Source organism: Bubalus bubalis, chromosome 8, assembly GCF_019923935.1.
Source record: "Bubalus bubalis isolate 160015118507 breed Murrah chromosome 8, NDDB_SH_1, whole genome shotgun sequence".
Taxonomy (NCBI): Eukaryota; Metazoa; Chordata; class Mammalia; order Artiodactyla; family Bovidae; genus Bubalus; species Bubalus bubalis.
Window position 1 is genome coordinate 94,643,048 of NC_059164.1, and position 22,674 is coordinate 94,665,721.

Genomic DNA, 22,674 nt, shown 5'->3' on the forward strand with positions numbered 1-22,674 from the left:
GGGTAGGTGTTATGTGTCCCATTGCTCTCTCCTTTCTATCTCCCATCCCCAGTAGTCTTATTGTGGCCAAGGAGGGGGAAGAGAGGAATCTTGCATTATTTATTTTTGTGGCCCCAGAGCCTGGTGTGGAGTATGTACTAAATATTTGTTGAATTGAATCAGAATTTTGAAATCCATTTTCCTTTGAATGGAAAGAAAGATATTTATTTAGAAACTACATTCTTACATTGCTTTAAACCTTGGTGAGTAGATCATGTCATGATGCCGTTTGTTTAATATGCTAATATTTTTTTGAGGTGAATTTACGTTATTGATTTTATTCTAATATATTTAAATTTTCTGATGATTGTTCTGTATATAGACTATATTATCTTACAGCTGTAGTTACTACCTTGGGATCTAGGTAGAAAAATAAAATGTTTTATAGACTTTGTGTTTTTTTAGGGTAACATTTGGTGCTTTCTGGATTTAATTTGAGTGTAAGAGAATCTGGGATATCTTTGGGATTTTTTTCTCTACAAATTCTTCTATTTCTCTTATAAAATTAAAAGCATAATTTACCAAGGTGGTTTCATATACTTTATTTCATTATGTATTCTTATAACTGCTACCATTAGGTTGATTTTAATCATCTTCTAAGATGCATTTATTGTTAAGTCTTAGAAAGAACCTTTTCTAGTACAGTCTTATTGATAAAACAATCAGATATAGTGGTTGGAGGTTGAGTTTGTGGGAGGGAAGTGTGTATGTGTATTTGTTAAACATATATGAATTTCAATCCTGATTTTTTTTTTTCCCACTGACTTTTTGTTTGATCTTGAAGGAGTTATGATGATGATAAAAATAGGAATAATTGGTTTGTGGAAGTTAAATGAAATAATTTATAATATAAATGCATACTATTTATATGCAACATTAATATACAAATACATACTTATTAGTTCTTCTGAGAGAATTTGATGTAAATTTAGAGGTCTTTTGTTTTTTGATATAATCTCACAGTGGAAATATTTTTAAGCAGTTTAAGAATTTTTGAAAAGCAATTTAAAGCAAGAAGTTTTGAAGGGAAAAAAAATATCTCACCCGTAATTCCACATTCTAACCAGTATTATTTCAGTATATTTGTTTCATCTTTTGTATATATTGCCCTTACTAAATGTTTTAGAAAGTAAGGGAAACTATAAGTATACTTTTTGTTTTTAGAAGAAAATACTGAAAATCATTTTAAGAACTTTCTCGTAAGAATTAGGTAGGTTGTGACTTTCCTCAAGTAGAATTTGAAGAAACCAGAAATTCTGTCTTTATAAAGTTGGTGCTTACGTAGTGAAGTATAGAGAAGTCCAGTCCTTATTTTAAATATGCATTTCGAAGGTTTCCTGAGCAGGGCTCTTAATCTGTTGAAATTATATGTAATATTTGGTTTGCATATTCATTTTTCTGAAAGAGAATCCATGAATTCAGATCATCAAAGAGTTAAGAACATTTTCACTAGACTAAAACGTTTTCTTCAAACCTGAGGAGTAATATTTATTGAATACCTACAATATGTAGAGGTTGGGATTAGAACTTTAATATGTTCATTTATTTTATTTACTACTGGAAAGGTAGATAATCCTCATTATACAGAATAGGTGATGTTGTGTCCAGGGCTGTGGAGCTGGGATTTGAACCTAGGTCTGTAGGACTGTCTGGCTCCAAAGCCTGTGTTTATGTTGCTGTTACCTTGGTGATTCTTAGATTCTTATGCTGAAGATACAGTGAAAATCTCCAGTGTAATAGCAGAAAAGAGAAAACACAGTAGATGTGAGAGTTAAATCCTGAGACCTTATCAAGTATTAAATATGTAAATAGTAATAAAGTATATAACTTCACTTATAAAATACCATAAAGTGAAATTGAAAAGGATAGTTAATTCCTTTGCATTCTTATTAAAAGCTATTGCAGATATAAAAAGTAAGGAACAACAGCTTTCCTAATAATTGCTAACATTTATTGAGTGATTGCAGTGTGCCAGGTATTTAACCAGACTAAAACTTCATAGAGCTCTTTTCAGCTTCTTTGAAGTGACTTGTATTTCAGAGCAATTATTGATTCCCAGTGTTTCATGTATCTTGTTTTCTTATATATTAAAAATGTAATAGTCCTTAAATTTTCTTTTCCTTTTTCAGTCTGTAGATTTTTTTTTTTCTTTTTCAATTTTGCTACAGCTCTAAGAATACAGGGCCATTTTTAAAAGTACATGGAGGCACAAATTTTACTCTAATTTTCAAAGTTTTCTTCTAAGTGAATTCTGTTGTTATTACTAGAGAAGGAATGTTGTGTTTTGTCTTACTTGGAAGAGCATGTCAATTTTATTGATCATAATTCCTACACCTGGCAGTTTTCCACTTACATTCTTCAACTCTGAGTTGTGTTTCAAGTCTGAGTAAAATAAGGCAAATAGAAAGACAGAAAAGACATGTCTGTTTTGCTTCAGAGTGGAAGTCTGTCCAGATGAAAACTTCATTGCACCAGGCAATTCTTTGTTCAACTCTCATTGAATTTTAAGAACCTACATTACCAGCCTTTTTCTGACTTAAGCAGAATAGGTGATAAGATTTAGGCAAAACCCCAGTATTTGATATCTTTTAAAGAGTTAAAGAAGTTGCTGGAAAGAGCCTTCTATGGAAATCTGAATCTGACTGTTCTATAGACTTGATATGTAAAGTTCTTTCTTTTAAAAAAAAAAAAAAATTCTACATAATGGTTTTCCTTGATATTCTTTAAAGAAGCCATTGAAGAAAGTAGGTAAACATGGGCTTTAGTTTTTAAATACAAATGCATTCATATGGCTGTATTTCTATAACTACATGTGATGGTATATTTCTCTAACTACATGTGACACAAATCTGTTTCTTTCATATGGTTATCAGAAAGGAATTCTAAAATATAGCCCTAGTATAAAGTATATTGTCATAGGCAGAAAATACAACCTTTTAGCATAGAAATTGCAATATGTTGAAATAACCCAAAAGATCAGTCTGTAGTTTTGTAATCATAGCTTTACGTAAGAAATATAGCTCTTTTTAAAGAGAGACACATGAATCCAGTTGATGATCTGCTGGGTCTTGAGAGTTCAAGACAATGGCTAAAGAAAGTAAGGTTAAAGAGCACATAAAATATCTTTTTCCCTTCTAATTTATTCCTCCCTTCAAAAATTCTCATGTCAATCTAAGGTCTTAGCTACATTTTCAGAGGAATTAAACTCATAAACTGAATGTCCTGACAGAGTTCATTTAACCTTGGATATAAATTTGTGTTTCTTAAAAGCTTTTTTAAAAATTTCACTTGTTTTTCTATTGTATTACACTAGAAATTGTGTATTACACTAGAAATTAAGCTAACCTCTTTTACAAGGCTACTAACCCTCCTCTTCCCTCTTCTTTTTGAGACTTGAATGAAAAAAAAATTTTTTTTTAATTTTGTTTTGGGGTATAGCCAGTTAACAAACAGTGTTATGATAGTTTCAGGTGAACAGTGAAGGAACTCAGCTGTACATATACATGTATCCATTCTCCCTTTCAAACTCCCCTCTCATCCAGCCTGTCACATAGCATTGAGCAAAGTTCCTGTGCTATATAGTAGGTCCTTGTTGGTTATCCATTTTAAATACAGCTGCATGACATTAGATTTTTATCTGAGATTGGGCCCATGGTGTGTCAGTCCATAGTCATTCTGTACTATTTCAAAGTGGAAAAATTGATTTAATTACGAATAGTAGTGTGCCATCTTGTGGAGGATTATGCAATTAGCATAGTCTAAGAATCAGAGGAGGATAGATACTGCAGTTGGGCTTGTAAAATAAAAAGCTTACTTCTTTGTGCAAAATGGTGTGAAGACACTGATGTGATAACATTTCTACCTTATTTGTAGTGTATGCGAGATGTATAGATTAGTACTTTTGGTAGTGAGTAGTTGTAGGGTTTATCTAGTACTGATATCGAAAAAGACCTGTGCCAAAGAATATGGCTGCATTTTAACTTTTGTGGCTGAAGTAATGACTGATTGGTGATTGATCCATTTAGTCTCTGAGAATGAAATTGGCTTGATATCTTTAACACTGGCTATTGTTGATCACTTTATTCCTAATCTTTCTGTTTCTTGGCTCATCCTTTTTAGTAAGTCCATATGCTGCAGGTTCAGATCTGACCATGTCACATCTTTGCATAAACTCTTCTGTGGATCTATACTGTGTGTAGTTGTTGTTTAGTCACTCAGTTGTGTTCTACTCTTTTGTGACCCCATGGACTGTAGTCCACCAGGCTCCTCTGTCCATGGGATTTCTCAGGCAACAGTACTGGAGTGGGTTGCCATTTCTTTCTCCAGGGAGTTTTCTTGACTCAGGAATTGAACCTGCAAACCCACATCTCCTGCATTGACCAGAGGATTCTTTACCTCTGACCTACACAGGAAGTTCATACTGTCTGGAGTCAAGTTCAAAACATTTATGTTGCCGTTTATCCCATTTCATGATCTGGCTTCTGCCTGTCTTTATAACTTAACTATATTCTGCTACCTTTTTTGTTCTTTTAAAATGAACAGTGTGTTTATTCATCACACAGTTTTCACCATGGTATGTGCATTATTGAATTCTCGTGATAGCTTTATGAGATAGGTATTCTGTCTCAGAATTTTAGAGCTGAGGAAACCAGTGGTTAAGGAATGTGGTGTTGGTTCCACAGCCATGGTGGTAGAGCTGCAATATCATTCAAGGTCTGCCTGGCTTTAGATTCTGTGTCTTTTAAAACACTTTTTGTGTGTTTTTCTGTCTCTGTACCTTTATTTTACTTTGTACCCTACTTGAAAAAGTCCTCTTCTCTTTCTTTCATTCTGTCAACAAAGCCACCTTTTGATGCATAGGTCAGATACCACTTATCACCATGAAATCTTCCTGGGTCCCTTTCCTTATGTGAACTCCCATGGTGATCTTTTACCTTTCTTATGGCACTTAGTCTACATTGCATTGTGGTGATTTATGTACTTGTTTTATGTTGGTGGTGTTCAGTTGCTAAGTTGCATATAAGTCTTTGTGACCCCATGGACTACAGCACGCCAGCCTCCTCTGTCCTCCACTATCTTCTGGAGTTTGCTCAAATTCATGTTCTTTGAGTTGGTGACGCAATCTAACCATCTCATCTTCTACTACTACTAAGTTGCTTCAGTCATGTCCGACTCTGTGTGACCCCACAGACGGCAGCCCACCAGGCTCCGCTGTCCCTGGGATTCTCCAGGCAAGAATGCTGGAGTGGGTTGCCATTTCCTTCTCCAATGCATGAAAGTGAAAACTGAAAGTGAAGTCGCTCAGTCGTGCCCGACTCTTTGCGACCCCATGGACTGCAGCCTACCAGGCTCCTCCGTCCATGGGATTTTCCAGGCAAGAGTACTGGAGTGGGGTGCCATTGCCTTCTCCGATCTCATCCTCTACCACCCCTTTTTCCTTTTGCTTTTAATCTTTCCCAGCATCAGGGTCTTTTCCACTGAGTCGGCTCTTCCTAATGGGTGGCCAAAGTATGGGACCTTCAACATTTTATATTCACTAGATTGTAAGCTCCTTGAGGGTAGGGACAATGTCATCTTTGTTTGGTTTTTTTCTCTAAAGCCCCTTGCCAGTTCGGATTAGTACTGAGAAAATATTGACTGAACATTCCCATGCGTCTGGGAGAAATAGTCTCTGTAGCCTATGCTCCTTTAAGAAAAGACAATGGAGAAAGGGCTGCTGCTTGAGGAAGATTTACTACCCTATGCATGTATATGAATTATTAAAAAAATTTTTTTTAATTGGAGGGTAATTGCTTTACAATGTATTAGTTTCTACTGTACAGCATTGTGAAACAGCTGTATGTATACATATATCCCTTCCCTGACATGAGTTAGAGCAAACTCCCAGAGACAATGAAGGACAGGGAAGCCTGGTGTACTGCAGTCCATGGGGTCGCAAAGAGCTGGACACAACTTAGCAACTGAATAACAACAACATTCCCTCCCTCTTGAGCCTCCCTATCATCCCTCCATCTTACCCCTTTAAGTCATCCCAGAGCCCTGAGCTGAGCTCCCTGTGCTACATGTAGCAGCTTCCCACTGGCTGTTTTATACTTGGTGGTGTATAAGTTCTAGTGCTACTCTTTCAGTTGGTCCCACCTTTTCCTTCTCTTACTGTGTCCGCAAGTCCATTCTCTACATCTGCGTCTCTATCCTGCCCTGCAGATAGGTTCATCAGTTACATTTTTCTGGATTCCATATATGTGCATTAATATACGATATTTGTTTTTCTCTTTCTGACTTATGACAGCCTCTAGATTCATCCACATCACTGCAAATGACCCAGTTTCTTTCCTTTTTATGGCTGAGTAATATTCCATTGTATATATGTACCACAATTTCCTTATCCATTCATCTGTCGATGAACATCTAGGTTGCTTCCATGTCCTGACAGTTGTAAATAGTGCTTCAGAGAACATTGGGGTACATGTGTCTTTTGAGTTACGGTTTTCTCAGGGTATATATCCAGTAGTGGGATTGCTGGATCATAGAGTAGTTTTATTTGTAGTTTCTTAAGGAATGTCTGCACTGTTCTCCATAGTCGCTGTATCAATTTAGGTTCCCACCATCAGTTCAAGAGGATTCCCTTTTCTTCACATTCTCTCCGTCACTTATTGTATATAGATATTTTTGGTAATGGACATTCTGACTGGTATAAACTGATACCTCATTGTAGTTTTGATTTGCATTTCTCTAATAATGAGCAATGTTGAGCATCTTTTCATGTGTTTGTTTGGCCATCTGTATGTCTTCATTTGAGACAAAGGTCTGCTTAGGTCTTCCACCCATTTTTTTAATTGGGTTGTTTGTTTTCCTGATATTGAGCTGCACATGAATTGTTATGTAACCTATAAACATGAGAGTAGACATCAGTAAACCAAGCTACTGCTGCTGCTGCTAAGTCACTTCAGTCGTGTCCGACTCTGTGAGACCCCATAGACAGCAACCTACCAGGCTCCCCTGTCCCTGGGATTCTCCAGGCAAGAATGCTGGAGTGGGTTGCCATTTCCTTCTCCAATGCATGAAAGTGAAAAGTGAAAGTGAAGTTGCTCAGTCATGTCCGACTCTTCGCGACCCCATGGACTGCAGCCTACCAGGCTCGTCCGCGCATGGGGTTTTCCAGGCAAGAGTACTGGAGTGGGGTGCCATTGCCTTCTCCAAACCAAGCTACTGCCATGTTGCAAATAATAGCATTTCCTTTTTTTGCTTTTTGCCATGTTGCAAATAATAGCATTTCCTTTTTTTTGGTTTCTTACTTCTCACTACAGTTGTATCTGGTCATTTCTATAATCTTTAAAAGTTTTTTATATTCTTTAAAAGTTTTTTATATTCTTTATGTGTTAAATAATATTTTTGCTGGTGTTCATTTCTAGATATTTTTATCTCCGAGTGATTTAACTTAAATGATTAGATGATTTAATTAAAATTGTGTTATGCATTTCATTCAGGTATGTCAGAAGGTCCTGTTTCTATCTTGATTCATTCAATTTTACTATTAAACTTTTAACTGGGACCACAAAGCATTCACAAACAAGAATGGCATCTTGGATTAATTCCCTTGGGATGCTTTGCTCTGTGCCAGATTTTATTTTGCTCAGCTATCAATGAGGCTGTTGTGGAAATGTGGGTTTTCTCTGCTGTGAGAATTTATGCGTACAAAGAAACTTGCTTTTCAGAAAGAACATTGAGAACCCAGAGCCCAAGAGGAAAGGTTATTAAAGTTAATGAACCAGGGTAACCTTATCCAGAGGTTGCCCAGAAACACCATTAAAACAAAAGGACAATTGCTATTGCTATTTTAGTTGTATACCCTCTCCTTCTCCAGGCTTTAGAATCTAATGGGGTTTGGCAAATAATTTTTATGTCAGATGAAAATTCTTAAATTTTTTCCTGTAAAATTCTCAGTATCTGGGCATTACTGTGTTTCATTTGGGAAATAGAATGTTACTTAACTAATGATAATGGATTGTTTTGTATTTCTGAGAGGTGGCACTATTCCACTATTTCACATTTGTACAGAACCAAAAGTGTTCTAGGGAAGCAGATACAGTAATACTGGTTTTATTGCATTTGTGATGCTTAGTAACTACAAAGTATTTTGTGTGTGTATGCATGTTTTAAAGGTTGAAATGCTGTTCATGCTTGACAACAGTCTTCAGAAGGTTTTCGTGTAACTTATATCTGAAAATCTTTATCACCACACTGAGTTCTATAAGTGAAAAAACCAAGACCCAGGCAAGTGAAGTGACCTATACATGATTACTAAGTTAACATTAGAATGGTTCCAGTGGTTTGTTCTTATCCAACAGCTTTGTTTTGATTTCCTCTAGGTTCTTTCACTTAGAAGATTCACTCAGAGTTTAAAATTACTTGAAAACATGACAAAAATCTCTTATAAGATATCTGTATGAATGGCAGGAATTTTCTTAAGTAGTGTTACAGTATTTCCATATGCACTCTGCATTTTACCCCTTCCTGGTAGGATGTAATGTAGATGACAGTCTCCATATATATAGGCTTGGGTCATGTCAGTTAGAGAGTAGATGGCTTTATAGTTTCCTGTAATATATTATTTAACTTAAAAAAGTGGTAGGTATGTATTAAGATATTTACAAAGGAGATAAATATTTGAAGAAAAGAAAGGCACTATTATTTTATAAAGAAAGTGGATGATTCACAGTGTTGTATATAAAAATTTTCACTAGTCTCTGAGCAAGAAATGTTTTGTCGCATGATAAAGTCCATAGATACAATAGACATTTCAGAGTTAGAAAAAATCAAATTTTCAGGATACCTGGAATGACTTAAAAGTTGATTTCTGAGGAGTTATATCTACCACAATATATTGAGAGTAATTTCCCCCAGTTTCCATGGGAATATCAAGGCTATGCATCACTTTATTCTTGAGATATCTAACTTCAACTCAGCTAGTTTTAACTATTGTTTTTGATATTGTAGTAGAAAACAGTTTTACTGCGAATTTTTTTTACTCACTGTATATTCCTCTGGAATTTTTTTTTTTAAAGACTCTGAAGCTACATTGTTGAGAAGCTGGTAAATGTAAACTTTTCATGGCCTAACACAGAAGATCCTAAACTGGCTGCTCATCAGGATTCCCCTTGGATACTGTCAAAGTACTGCCTCTTTTTACTCACAAAGGACCTTTGGAATCAGAATCTTAGGGGATGCCTCTTAGTTACCTTCATATTTATAAATCTATCAAAATACTGGTTCTGCAGCAGCCTTTCCATATGCTTATGTTTAGGAAATACTAGTATTTATTTTGGAATGTTACCAGTTTAAAAATCTCATTTTTAAGGTTACTTAGAGGAATCTTCTTAAATGATCTTAGAAGCAATGGCTAAATTGGGTGCCATTAAATTAAATTCTGTTCTTAAGTTTATTTTTTAAACAAATTTTTCTAATTTTCACAGAGACTGTTTATTTGTTTGGTGGCTGGGATGGAACGCAAGATCTTGCTGACTTCTGGGCGTACAGTGTGAAAGAGAACCAGTGGACTTGTATCTCTAGAGACACTGAGAAAGAGGCAAGTTTTCAGACTTGAGTTCTAACCTGTCTTTATTACGATAGGGGTGTGGGCATACATTTCTCTTTCTGAGTGATTTGTGTTCTTTTCTAATGTATGTCAGCAGTGGTAGCAGAAGAATTTGTGGTGACAAGTTTGGCTTAAGTATTCTTGCATTCCAGCTTCTATACCAGGTTCTTGAACTACAGTTACATGAACAAGTCTATTTTATAGAGATAAATAGAAATGGGTATCTAATGTAACTTAGATTTTAACCATTTTAGTTAAAATGTAACTGTATAAACCATCTTTTTTCTCATGTTCGTGTCACCTCTACTCTTATTTTGTACGTTTATTTTTGTTTCCTCTGGAAATAACATGCTTTTGATTCCTCACTATCTTGCTACTTTGGCCCCTCACTATTTGACTGTATTATAATTTTCCACAAATGATAGATATTTTATTTTTAACTAAAATTGTTTATATGTATTCATGAGTGAGTCTATTGATGCATATACACATAAAACTTCCATAGTGAATAGAATGTCTTGAATTTATGATTTTGAATTAAATAAGTGTATAATTAATTATACACTGCTAGAAGGCACATATTCATGTATTTTTTTAATATCTTTGTAGAATTTTTTATTGTACTTTTCCATCCAAGCAGTTTAAGATTACAAGGTGAAAAATAAACTAAAATCAATTGTAACAGCAAATGAAAAGAAGAAAAGACTTAATTCAAACCCACCAGTTTTAACCTAGGAAGGCCATTTTTTAAAAACTCTGGTGCTGTGTCTTTCATCTTAAGAAACTGGATTCTTGCTTACTTGGTGTGTTCCTTTGTTAATCATTTGAGTATTTTTTAATCTTTCTAAAGAGATCTTAAAATTATTATCCCTGTAAAAACGGCCTTTGCCTTTTCAGTATTAAGTACCATTTTCTGAAATGATTATTTCTCTCCTCAAAAATACAAAGGCAGATCTTAAAAGAATACCTTTCTTATTTCTCTTAAACTATTTTAAATCTAGGTTGATTGTGTCTGAATTGTTTTTGCAAGAAGTTTACAATTCATCCTGAAATCCTTTCTCTTCACTGAATTGTGTCGAATTAGGGCCTAAGTTCCACCGGTTCTAGCACCCAATATTGAGTTTCAGACATTTTTTCCTCTCTATTCCTTTCAGCTTTATGTTTTTTTTCTTTAAACTTTTTTTTTGCCTCCATTGTTGATTCCAAACCTAGTCTTCATTCATTAACATAGTCCTTAAAAATTTTTTTTCTTTGGGCCACATAGCATCTCTGCTTAAACCCTATAATTAGTCTCAGTCTGTTTCAGTTATCTACTGCATTCCATATATCACAATATATTCCATATATTACAAGCACCCACAAAACTTTAGTGGCATATAATAATAAGTATTTATTTTGTTCACAAGTCTGTAGGTTGACTGGGCTCACTCATGTGTTGGGAGTCAGCCGACTGTCTCTAGTCTAGACTAGCTTCTGGGACTATTTGACTCTGTTCTGCATAGCCACTCACCTTCTTGTTGGCTAGCATGAGTCTTATTCTCATGTAGGGACAAGGCTGCAGGGGGGATGATGTAGACATATGTGCGTCATTAAATTTGTTATTGTCCCATTTTCCCAAAAGAAGTCATGTGATCAAATCCACAGTTAGGGTGATAGGCGGCACTACCCAGGGACATAGATCAGGAAAGTATGAGTAATAACCGCTGCAACAATAATAAAGAAGTTTATCTACCTTAGTTCTATTCGCTTGGTGTGAAAACTTCAAATTTCTCATCATGATTTGGTCCCCATCTACTTTTCTAGCCTCATTATTTGACTGTGGTAGCCATACTTGTAGTTGCTAGAATTATTCAACATTCTCACCTGTATTTTTTGGTATGCAATTTGTTCTTTCCCTATTTGGAATTAACAGAGGCTGCTCCTCCCATGTACTCAGCTTTTACCTTGTGTATGCCTGCTGCTGCTGCTAAGTCGCTTCAGTTGTGTCCAACTCTGTGCGACCCCATAGACGGCAGCCCACCAGGCTCCTCTGTCCCTGGATTCTCCAGGCAAGAACACTGGAGTGGGTTGCCATTTCCTTCCCCAATGCATGAAAGTGAAAAGTGAAAGTGAAGTCACTTAGTCATGCCTGACTCTTCGTGACCCCATGGACTGCAGCCTACCAGGCTCCTCCGTCCGTGGGATTTTCCAGGCAAGAGTACTAGAGTGGGGTGCCATCGCCTTCTCCGAGTGTATGCCTACTTACCCTTTAAAACACAGTTCACACTTCAGTTCCTCTGTGAGGCCTTTGTTGACTTCCCCAACCAGAATTGGAAGCTTCCTTTGGTGTGACCACTTAACCCCTTAAATTTCTTGAGTGGGTTACTACAATGATTGGTTTACATTTCTGTTTCCCAGTGAAAACTCTGAATTCCTTAAGGCATGGATGGTTACTCTGTAGTGAGTAAATAGTTCAGATAAGTTAGGTAAAAAGCTAATGCTGGAGAAAAGCAAAGAAATGATAAATACAAAATTCAGGAGAGTGGCTGCTTTGGCAGGAGAGGGGAATTATAGAGGTCCTCAAAAGTAATATTAATGTAATATTCTAAGTAATATTTAGAATGCAATTAACAGTAGATTATTTTGCTGAGAACACTTTTCTGTTATTTTCAAGTCAGTAGAGATAAATTGATTATCCAGTATTGGAATTAAGATTTATTATAGTTTATTATTACTTACTTCATTTAAACACCTAAAAACCTTTGTTTCATTAGTGAAGTGAATGAGGATATATGGCTCTAGCAAAATGCTCATTCCTTCCAAAATTGAAGAGGTTCATATATCTAATTTTGTTTTCTACAAAATTAGTACAGTAAGTACAAGTTTTATTATTTAATGATACCTCAGTGCATATTTTTAAAAAGTATAATATACAATTAAAAAGCAGAATTACTGTGTGTAAAATAATTAAGCAACAAGGATATATTGTGCAGTATAGGGAAATAGAACCATTAATTTGTAATAACTTTAAATGGAGTAGAATCTATAAAAATATTGAATCACACACACACAGAAGTAATTTAATTTATTTAGATTAAGTAATGTATCAACACGTAGTAGATTGAAAGGTAGAATGGCTCAGCTTTTAGAATAATTATTTTAAATGTTCATGTATATATGCATGCAAGTTTTTATTGGTTCAAAACAAATTATATTTTTAATTTTGCATTTTTATAAATATCTTTAATATCTGTCTTAGTGGAAGACAGCTAGATTCTCATATGCTCTTGTGCATGTCATCTTTTACAACATACTGTTTTACGTAAAATATATGAAGAAAATTGGACCTCACATTTATATATTCTTGGAAAGACTATTAATATTATTATTAGTAGTGTTTTAATAGTATTTTAATTGTAGCCTTTTTATGTAATAGCACATATTCTTTTTTGATCTTATACCCCATATTGACAAATTGTTGTTTGCTTCTTAAAGGTAATTGCACCATAGACTCTGATACCTCATCAGCTAATGTTTTGTATTCTGTTACAGTAAAATCCACTGATCTGTGTTGCTCTTTGAATATATCTTTTTCCTTTGCTTGTTTTTTTTACTTGTGTGATGGTCACTTGAAAAATATTGGTTCTGTGAGTTAGTCAGGTCTTCAGATGTTGAAATATTTTATTATACCAAACCACATTTGTTAATATCACTATCAGTCTCATTAGCAAAGTCTTTTATGTGTTGAGAAGGTGTCACAATCACAGTGGCAGGTAGAAGTTTTCTAAAATTCTAAATTTGCTTTAAAATGTACATTTTATTACTGGCAACAGATTTTATCATTTGTTTTCCTTCAAAGTAAAATATACTTCATTTACTTTTCAGAAAATCTCTGAATACCTGTACCTGGATTGTTAGTTTTCTTTTGAGTAAATACCATGTTTTGTGGAAAAAGCAGCTAGATCAGCATGCAACTAAAACAACTGCATAGATGCTTTTCCTTAAGACAGCCATCATATGTCAAGTAGCACTGTCTTATAGTTTTCTAAGTCTCTTTAATTGTGACTGAATAGAAGGCAGGTAGATTTATATCTGCTGCTATATCACAAGTCATGTAGCTTCTGGAAGATATCACATACACTTATAAGTGAGTAAGAGTGAAAATAGTATTGTTATGAACAGTGACAGATTTTATTTTACTGGGGTCCAAAATCACTGTGGACGGTGACTGCAACCACGAAATTTAAAGACACTTGCTTGCCCCTTAGAAGAAAAGCTATGACAGACTTAGTGTATTAAAAAGCAAAGACATCACTTTGCCAGTAAACGTCTGTATAGTCAAAGCTATGATTTTTCCAGTAGTCACATATGAATGTGAGAGTTGAACCATAAAGAAGACGGAGTGCCAAAGAATTGATGCTTTCAAATTGTGGTGCTGGAGAAGACTCTTGAGAGTCCCTTGGACTGCGAAGAGATGAAACCAGTCAGTCATTCGTAAAGGAAGTCAACCCTGAATATTCATTGGAAGGTACGGATGCTGAAGCTGAAGCTCCAATATTTTGGCCACCTGATATGAAGAGGTGACTCACTGGAAAAGACCCTGATGCTGGGAAAAATTGAGGGCAAGAGGAAAAGAGGGCAACAGAGGATGAGATGGTTAGATAGCATCACTGACTCAATGGACACGAGCTTGAGCAAACTCCAGGAGATAGTAAAGGACAGGGAAGCCTGGCATGCTGCAGTTTGTGGGGTCACAAATAGTCAGACATGACTTTAGAGACTGAACAACAACAACAATCGTTATAAAAATGACTTTGACTTTTATAGAGTCCCTGAAGACCCCTGAAGTGCTGTTTTAACCCCCATTCCCTTTTCACATAGGTAGCTATCCCAATAGTGCCTTAGTTAATGTCCTTTATGGGCTTCCCTGATAGCTCAGTTGGTAAAGAATCTGCCTGCAATGCAGAAGACCCCATTTCGATTCCTGGGATGGGACAATCCACTGGAGAAGGGATAGGCTACCCACTCCTGTATTCTTGGGCTTCCCTTATGGCTCAGCTGGTAAAAAATCCACCTGCAATGCAAGAAACCTGGGTTCAGTCCTTGGGTTGGGAAGATCCCATGGAGAAGGGAAAGGCTACCCACTCCAGTTACTTAATGTCCTTTGTAGGTGTCTTACTGTTACCCCAACTCTGTCCCTGACCCAGGACTCAGTTCATGATAATGCAGTGCATTTCAGTGCCATGTTTCTTTAGTATCCTTTAGTTCCTTGATTTGTCTGTCTTTCTTGACCATGGCATTTTTGAAGAATATATGGCAGTTTTGTAGACTATCCTTCTGTTGGGTCTGTTTAATGTTTCCCTAGGATTGGATATAGGTTAAGCATCTCTAGCTCGGATGCCATGTGTGAACATCAGGTCCTCCTAAATATGTCCTGACAGGAGACAGGCACGTTACATCAGTTTGTCTGATGTGCTCACCAGATTTCCTACTCCATGATTAAGTAATTTGAGGGGAGACATTTTGAGACTATGAAAATATTGTGTTACTCATCAAACTTTCCAGAGAAGGAAATGGCATCCCACTCCAATATTCTTGCCTAGAGAATCCCGTGGCCAGCAGAGCCTGGTGGGCTGCCGTCTATGGGATCGCACAGAGTTGGACATGAGTGAAGCGACTTAGCAGCAGCAGCATCAATCTTTTGCCCTTTTAGCATCCATTGATGGAACTGTTAAAACTTTCTCCAAAGTGGTTGTACTGTTTTACATTCCTTCCAGAAATGTATGCGAGTTCTGGTCGCTTCCTATCTTCTTTCCCTGTTTGCCACCTTTTTCAAGAATCAATGGAGTATATAAGTATATTTGTCTTTTAGGATATTTGAATATGCCCCATTATCTTTTAATCTATTTATATTCCAGTGTGACTTTAGATCAAGTAATGTAAGACCTTTTTGTTCTTCTTTTTAAAAATTATTTTGGCTCTTCTAAGTCCTTTACATTTTCACATAAATTTTAGAATCATCGTCAGTTTCTAACACTGTTGAAATTATGATTGGATGTGTGTTCAGTCTATAAATCAACCTGAAGGTAATTGATGTCTTAATGATACTGAGCCTTCTAATCCATGAACAAGGCTAAATTTCCATTTATTTGAGTCTTACTCATTATCCCTCAGCACTTGGAGTTTGCAGATTAGAGGTCTTAAAAAAGACCTCTAATTATTAAATGGACCCCAGTGTATTTTGCTTTTCCTTGCTGTTGTAAATGAAACTTATACATTTTTAATTTTCAACCTGTTTCCTGATAATATACTGAAGTAAACTGATGTTTTAGTATTTTTTGTATCATCACTTTTGTGAATCCACTTAATTATTTCTAATAGTTTGTCTTTTGTTCTATGTTGGTTTCTTAGGATGTTTTAAACACTCCTGTCATCTGTGAGTAGAGATGATTTAACTTCTTTGTTTCCACTCTTTAAAAAAATTTTTTTAATGTCTTACTGCACTGGATGGACATCCTTATTTCAGATCTTAGCAGGAAAGCATTCTGTGTTTCACCATTAAGTGGAAAATTAGAGTTAGGATGGTCATACCTTGTTTATAGATATAGGAAGTTCATTTCTTTTCCTAGTTTGCTGTGAGTTCTTCCTCATGAGTATGTGTTAAATTTATCAGGTGCTTGGTTCTATAATATTTATTGCTAAGATTGTATATTTTCTCTCTTTATTCTTTCACTTTTCTTTTTTTTGACCTTGCTAGCTAGTGGGATCTTAGTTCCCTGTCCAGGAATTAAACCTGGGCCCTGGCAGTGAAAGCACCAAGTCCTAACCACTGGACCACCAGGGAAATCACCTTTATTCTGGCAAAGTACCTTGATTGATTTTCAGATGTAAAATTGACTTTGCATCTTTGAGATAAACCCCCTTTAGTTATGAAATATTCTTTTTTATATTGCCGTATTCTATTTAATATTTTGTTAAAGATGTTTTGTGTTTGTAGTCATGAGGTATACTAGCTATCTGTATATTACTTCTACTCTTCCTCCTTTGTAGTATAGCTTCAGTGTTATGTCGTCCTCATAAAATATGTGTTAGGAGTGAATAGAATACAGATTTTGAAAATGGAGGCCTTTTTCTTCCTCTGTTTTCTGAAAATTTTTTTGTAAAATTGATACTAGTTTTTCCTTAAGTATTTGATAAAATTTACCAGTATAGATAGCTGTGGCTGTATTCTCTTTGTAGAAAGATTTAAAATTATGAATCCAAGTTTTCAAGAGATATAATGACTTCAAGAGATATAATGACTAACCCTAACCCTAACCCTAACCCTAGGGGTGTCAATTTTAATGTTATTTTTTCAAGGAATATGTCTGTTTTATCTTCTTAGTCAAATTTTACTGTATTTTTCATGATAGTTCTTTGTTTTTTGTTTTTTAGTGAGCCTGTGTTGATGGTACTGCTTTCATTTCTGATACTGGCAATTTGTATTTTCTCTCTCTTTTAAAAAAAAAATTAGCCTTACTACTGGTATAATTCTGTTAATCATTGTTATTTTTTGAAAGGAAAAAAATAACTTTATTAGTTTTCTCTATTTTTTCTTCTGTTCCCCAGTTTGTTGGTTTCTATTCTTTATTCCCTTTTTTCTCCTTAGTATAGGAAGTAATTTGCTCATCATTTTAATAGCACTTTTGCTAATTAAACTGAAGGAAGAAGTCCTATTATTCTCCTATTAAAACTTCAGATTTCACACTGTAGGAAATATGGCATAGATTCATTATATGTTGCCTCATATTTGTTTTTGAAATTGTTTAATTACAGAGGAAATTGTTTCTTTTTTTTTTTTTTTTTTTAACCAGGTAAATAACTTTATTAACTTGTGTTTCAGACTTTCCTCCCAGGCTTCTTCAGCTTAATTAGCTGCAAAGAATGAATTGTATACAAGCAAAAAATGTGAAGAGCTGTGTTGTCTTGGGGCTTGGGATTAAAAATACTAGATCTAGATTTTATTAGATCCATAAAATTTTAAAGAGCAGTCATAATATAAGATAGCAAGTCCCAATAACTTCTTCAAGATTTATCTTCTTCAGAAGTTGACTCGGCTTACTTTGCTTCATTCTTGGAAGCTTCACCAAAATTCTCCACAACATCTAGAACTTCATCATCATCATCCTCTCCCGTGGCAAGTGGTGCTTTTCCATCCACAGATTGTTCGGGCAGAGCCTCAGCCTCTCTTAAACTGGTCGGACTCTGTGCCAAGCAGGTTTAAGATGCTGGGTAGCATTTCTGTCAGCTGCTTTGTCTCAGCATGGCCTGTAATGGTGAAAGTCTTTGCTACCAGAGAGGCCTAACCTCTAGGGTTGTTCAAGTGAATCACTGTTCCTTGGTTTGTGAACATCTTCACCTCTTCAATACCAGAGATACTGTTTACCTCTGACTTCTTTAAAGAGAACTGAAATTTCTTTATTGTCTGCTGTAACTGTTCTAAGAACCACTTTCTTCTTTCTGCTAGCAGTTTTTTTCCCACTAATGTGCACTTGTGCCTGCCATTTGGCGAGTTTATTCTGGTTCACAATAGTTTCTTTCATCTTGCTGGAGCAGAAGTGGGCTTCCCTGGGGGATTAGGTTTGGTGCTCAGGGGGTCTCCTGCACACCAGCTGAAATTAGGTGCACACATGTGGGGACACAACATGGCAGCCAGAGCGGAAATTCTTTCTTATATAAAATTTCTGCCTTTCTGCTGCAGATTTTCCTTGACAAAAATATTTAACAATAATCTTAAAATAGTAATTAGTGTGAATACTCAAACGAATGTCAAGCTGTTTTTCCTGTCTCATATTTTTATTCCTTCATCTAATCTAAATAATACTGGATTACTCATCCTGTAATGCTCTTTTTTATGTTGTATCCTTCTCTAGAAATCTATAATAGTTCTTTAATGCTTGCAAGATTATATTCAGTTCTCTGTCAGTCATTCACAGGCTTTGTATTTCCACCTTATACTTCAGCTGTGCTGTTTCTGTGGCAGGAATTCTTCATCTCAGTCATAACTGCACATACTGTAGTGTAATTTTGCTTTTGTCTCTCTTCTGGAGAAAACAGTATGGAAGAGTAGAAAGAACAGTTTTTGGCTTGGTTACACTGGGTCTTAGATTCTATATCTTAGACTGTAGACAGACTATTTAGACTCTGTGAAATGGTGATATTATTTCCTTATGGAGTTGTTACAAGGATAAATAAAATATATATATGCATACATAGTAATAATATAGGTAGAATTTAGGAGATATTTAACAAATACAAGTTATTTTTCCTTTTCCCTCTTTCAACTAATCCAGTCCTACCCAGTTGAAGTTCCATTTTTTTTTCCCATGAATTCTTGTTTTTTTTTAGGCTTATGCTACAATTTTTTTTTTAACCTTTTGTTCTGTCCTGTGATACAAGTGATCTCAACTAATTGATTTCTATTGATAATGTACTGTTCTTCATTTTGTTCCCTAATTGTTTAATGTGGCTGAATTATTTATCTTGTCAGGAGAGTCAATTTTATATAATATAAAGTGTGGAAGAAGTAGTGAAAGACTTGTATTCTCATTCTGCTTCTTTCACTAGCTTACTACTTTCAGGAGGATATCTTTCTTCTTTGAGCTTCTGCATCTTTATTTTTTAAAGGAGAACATCAAACTATAAGTTTTATTAAGGTTCCTACCAATTATGAAATTCTAAATATTCTTGGAGTATCTGTTTTATGCTAGATTCTGATGAGTGTACAAAAATATTTTGAAAAACCAAATGTGTCTTTGAGTAGATTGACATGTACAAAAGAATTAAGCTCTGTACACAAATGACAAAATGTAGTGGAATATACATTAGAAGGCATAGAAGTGTTATAAACAGAGTGCCATAGAATAGAAAATAGTTGTTCTCGTCTTTCCTGGTATAGTTTAAGCATTTCTAAGCTAAGATTTGTGTCTCCTATTGCTTCTTTTATTTTTCTATAGAGACTTAAGTCTAATATTGGACATATATTAGTTGGACTTGATCAAATTTCTGAGCAAACCTGTTCGTGAAAGTCAGCAAAAAGAGGCATTTAATTTTATTTTCTGTTATTTATTCTTTGAATTTTCTTTCTTTTTTTTTTTGTTTGCTCTCCACAGAACGGTCCTAGTGCTAGATCATGTCATAAAATGTGCATTGACATTCAGCGAAGGCAGATCTACACTTTGGGGCGTTATTTGGATTCCTCTGTGAGGAACAGCAAATCTCTGAAAAGTGATTTCTATCGTTACGACATTGACACAAACACATGGATGTTACTCAGTGAGGATACTGCTGCTGATGGAGGACCGAAACTAGTGTTTGATCATCAGGTTTGGTGCATAGATAACTATATGGTGGAATTAATTAGTGCTTAGTCACTCTTGCTCTTCGAATTTCAGATGTTATGCTGAGTTTTCTGTTAGTGATTTCTACCACAAATACCTATGACAAACAATAAAAGAAACTATTGTTTCAGTAGTTTAAAGTTATTCCTTAATTTTTTTTTTCTCTTATTTGGTACAAAATAAAGTAATATGATCTCAGAACACAGTCGTTAATTTATGAAAACTTTATAGAGAGTAGATGGAAAGGCAAATTTAGTTCTATGGTATTCATAAATCATAACAATAAATTTTAAATTGTTTATTCTACATTCCTGAAAATTTTTTAATTACTTTATAATGAGTTCAAGGATTTGAAATGTAGAGTGTTTCTGCCAATGTGAGTACAGTATATTCACTTTTGTATATAATCACAAACTCAGTATAAGATAGATAAGAATTTGGCATGTACTAGATGAATTTTAAATTCAGGACCAGTAGAAGTCATATAATGATGTTGTAAACAAGAAGACTACATATAGCAGTCTCATAAACCATTTAAATATCAGTATGTGAATAGCTCTCATCATCCCAGTTATTGTTATCTGTCTTTGAATTCTTTTTTTTATTTTAAGTTCTTATTTTGTATCATTTCAGTTTAGGTCAGTACTACTTCAAACTAAATAGTAACCACTTTGAATTCAGTAGGCAGTTTTGCTTGGCTTAGCCCATGCCCAAAGTTTTTGGAGTATGAGGAAGAAAAAGATTTTTTTTTAAATCTATAATACTATTAATGAACAAAGCATTATATCAGTACTTGAGAAATTGGGGGGTGGTGCTAGAATTTATGACATAATCTATGCCTAATATCTAGGCATTAAAACTAAAGTCTTTATTTACTGCTTCCTTTTTTTTGTTAATTCTTTAAAACTTTCCTCCTGCCATGTTTATATTAACAAGTAGATTTTATAGGAGAACGGTGAGGGGAGTGGCTTATATGCCTACCGAGTATGTGGTAGGTGGAAAATAAAAAACATTAGTATAGAGTGTGCTCCCCAGATTGAATTTGTAACTTTTGCTGGCTGTACATAACCCTGTAAAGCTGTACATAAGCTCTGTAAAGCTTTGCACTTTCCTGCTGACATACTCAGTGTTGTTCATGTAGAAAATAAGAACTCCAAAAAAGTTAGACTTGCTCTGATCTTTTAAAAATAGAACATCAACAGATAACGTTATTAGGGAAACAGTTTATGTTCTTCCAACTTGTTCCAAATATCTTTTCCAAAAGATGCTTATGTTTTTACAGGTTGAAAAAAAAGAATAACTTAGGGGTAGTCTGAGGATATCACATACGTTGTGCTCATGTGGGCCTATGTTTCTCTTGACTTTGGTAAAATAGAATGTCCCCTGAAGCCTAGGTTCTGTTAAATAATGCTTCACTTTTAACTCATTAGATGTTATTAACAGGACACTAGGGGTGAAGAGGCCAAGATTGCAGTGGTGATTCAGCCAATAGCTACTTCTGTGATCTTGAACAATTAACACAATGTACTAGCATACATTTTCTGTTCTGTTTCACGCAAATTCAAAGTTATAAGTTGGAACCGACTCCAAGAAATACTTGGAGTTGTTTGTAACACTATAAGATTCGACACTTAACATTCAATTTAAGAGGATCATGAGAAAGCTAGAGGCCTGAAGATATGTTTAAAAATTACTTTGCCATTTTAAATTTTAGCATATTAAAAAAATTAAAATTCAGAGACTTTTAGATTTCCTAAGGACATAGTGGCAGCTTAGTTCTGAAGCTTTCCATGTTGTTGCTTTGTGTGATTCTTCAGGAACAATGAGAACCAATCAAAAAGATTTTTAAAGAAGCAAAAAAACAAGACAAGTCACATATTCAGCAAAACCAGAAGCCAAAGAAAACCCACAACTCCTAATTCCTTGTAAATTTAGCCAGAAACAACTGGAATACCCAGAAGCTGTATTGAAGTTCACAACTGTTTAATGGGGAGAACTGGGAATGCAGAGGAAGCCTAGCAGAGGTACATCTTAATGGAAGTGTCATGAGCAGAGCAGAAATTGAACCCATTGCAGCTACTGAGGAAATCAGTTAAGTAACGTGGGGGCTTCCCTGATAGCTCAGTTCGGTGAAGAATCCATCTGCAATGCAGGAGACCCAGGTTCAATTCCTGGGTCGGGAAGATCCGCTGGAGAAGGGATAGGCCACCCACTCCGGTATTGTTGGGCTTCCCTTGTGGCTCAGCTGGTAAAGAATCCTCCTGCAATGTCAGAGACCTGGGTTTGATCCCTGGGTTGGGTAGATCCCCTGGAGAATGGAAAGGCTACCCACTCTAGTATTCTGGCCTGGAGAATGCCATGGTCTGTATAGTCCATGGGGTCACAAAGAGTCGGATATGACTGAGCGACTTTCACTTTGACTTTTCACCATGTGGAAAATGCCCAGCAAGGCCCATAAGTGGTATGGAAACACCATGACAAGTAGGGACAGTGTCTTGTTCTGCATGTCCATTGAAGGAACTGGGGGAGCTCAAGACTCAAGGTAAGGCCCCCTAAGCCAGATGAGATCCAGTTAGAGAAAACATGGCTTCACAGAAGCTCCATATTTTGAAGAAGCCATGCAATTCATTTTCTATTTCTATAGAGGAGGAATTCCTTGAGAAACAATATCATACCTCCATA

The 22,674-nt window shown here is 35.4% G+C and overlaps 1 protein-coding gene, 1 non-coding gene and 1 pseudogene across 6 annotated transcripts in view; 1 reads left to right on the forward strand and 2 right to left on the reverse strand.

Moving 5' to 3' along the window:
- The window catches only part of MKLN1 (muskelin 1), a 382,035-nt gene that overhangs the window by 293,373 nt on the left and 65,988 nt on the right, over positions 1–22,674 (forward strand). For all 5 annotated transcript variants that reach the window (XM_006047723.3, XM_006047724.3, XM_044947182.2 and 2 more), the window contains 2 exons: positions 9,513–9,625; positions 19,765–19,977. In XM_006047723.3, coding sequence (XP_006047785.1) covers positions 9,513–9,625; positions 19,765–19,977 — 326 coding nt within the window. The remainder of the gene's footprint in view (positions 1–9,512; positions 9,626–19,764; positions 19,978–22,674) is intronic.
- Positions 16,386–16,457, reverse strand: TRNAE-UUC. The gene has a single exon. It is a non-coding gene; the product is annotated as a tRNA-Glu (tRNA).
- Positions 17,711–18,195, reverse strand: LOC102402321 (annotated as a pseudogene).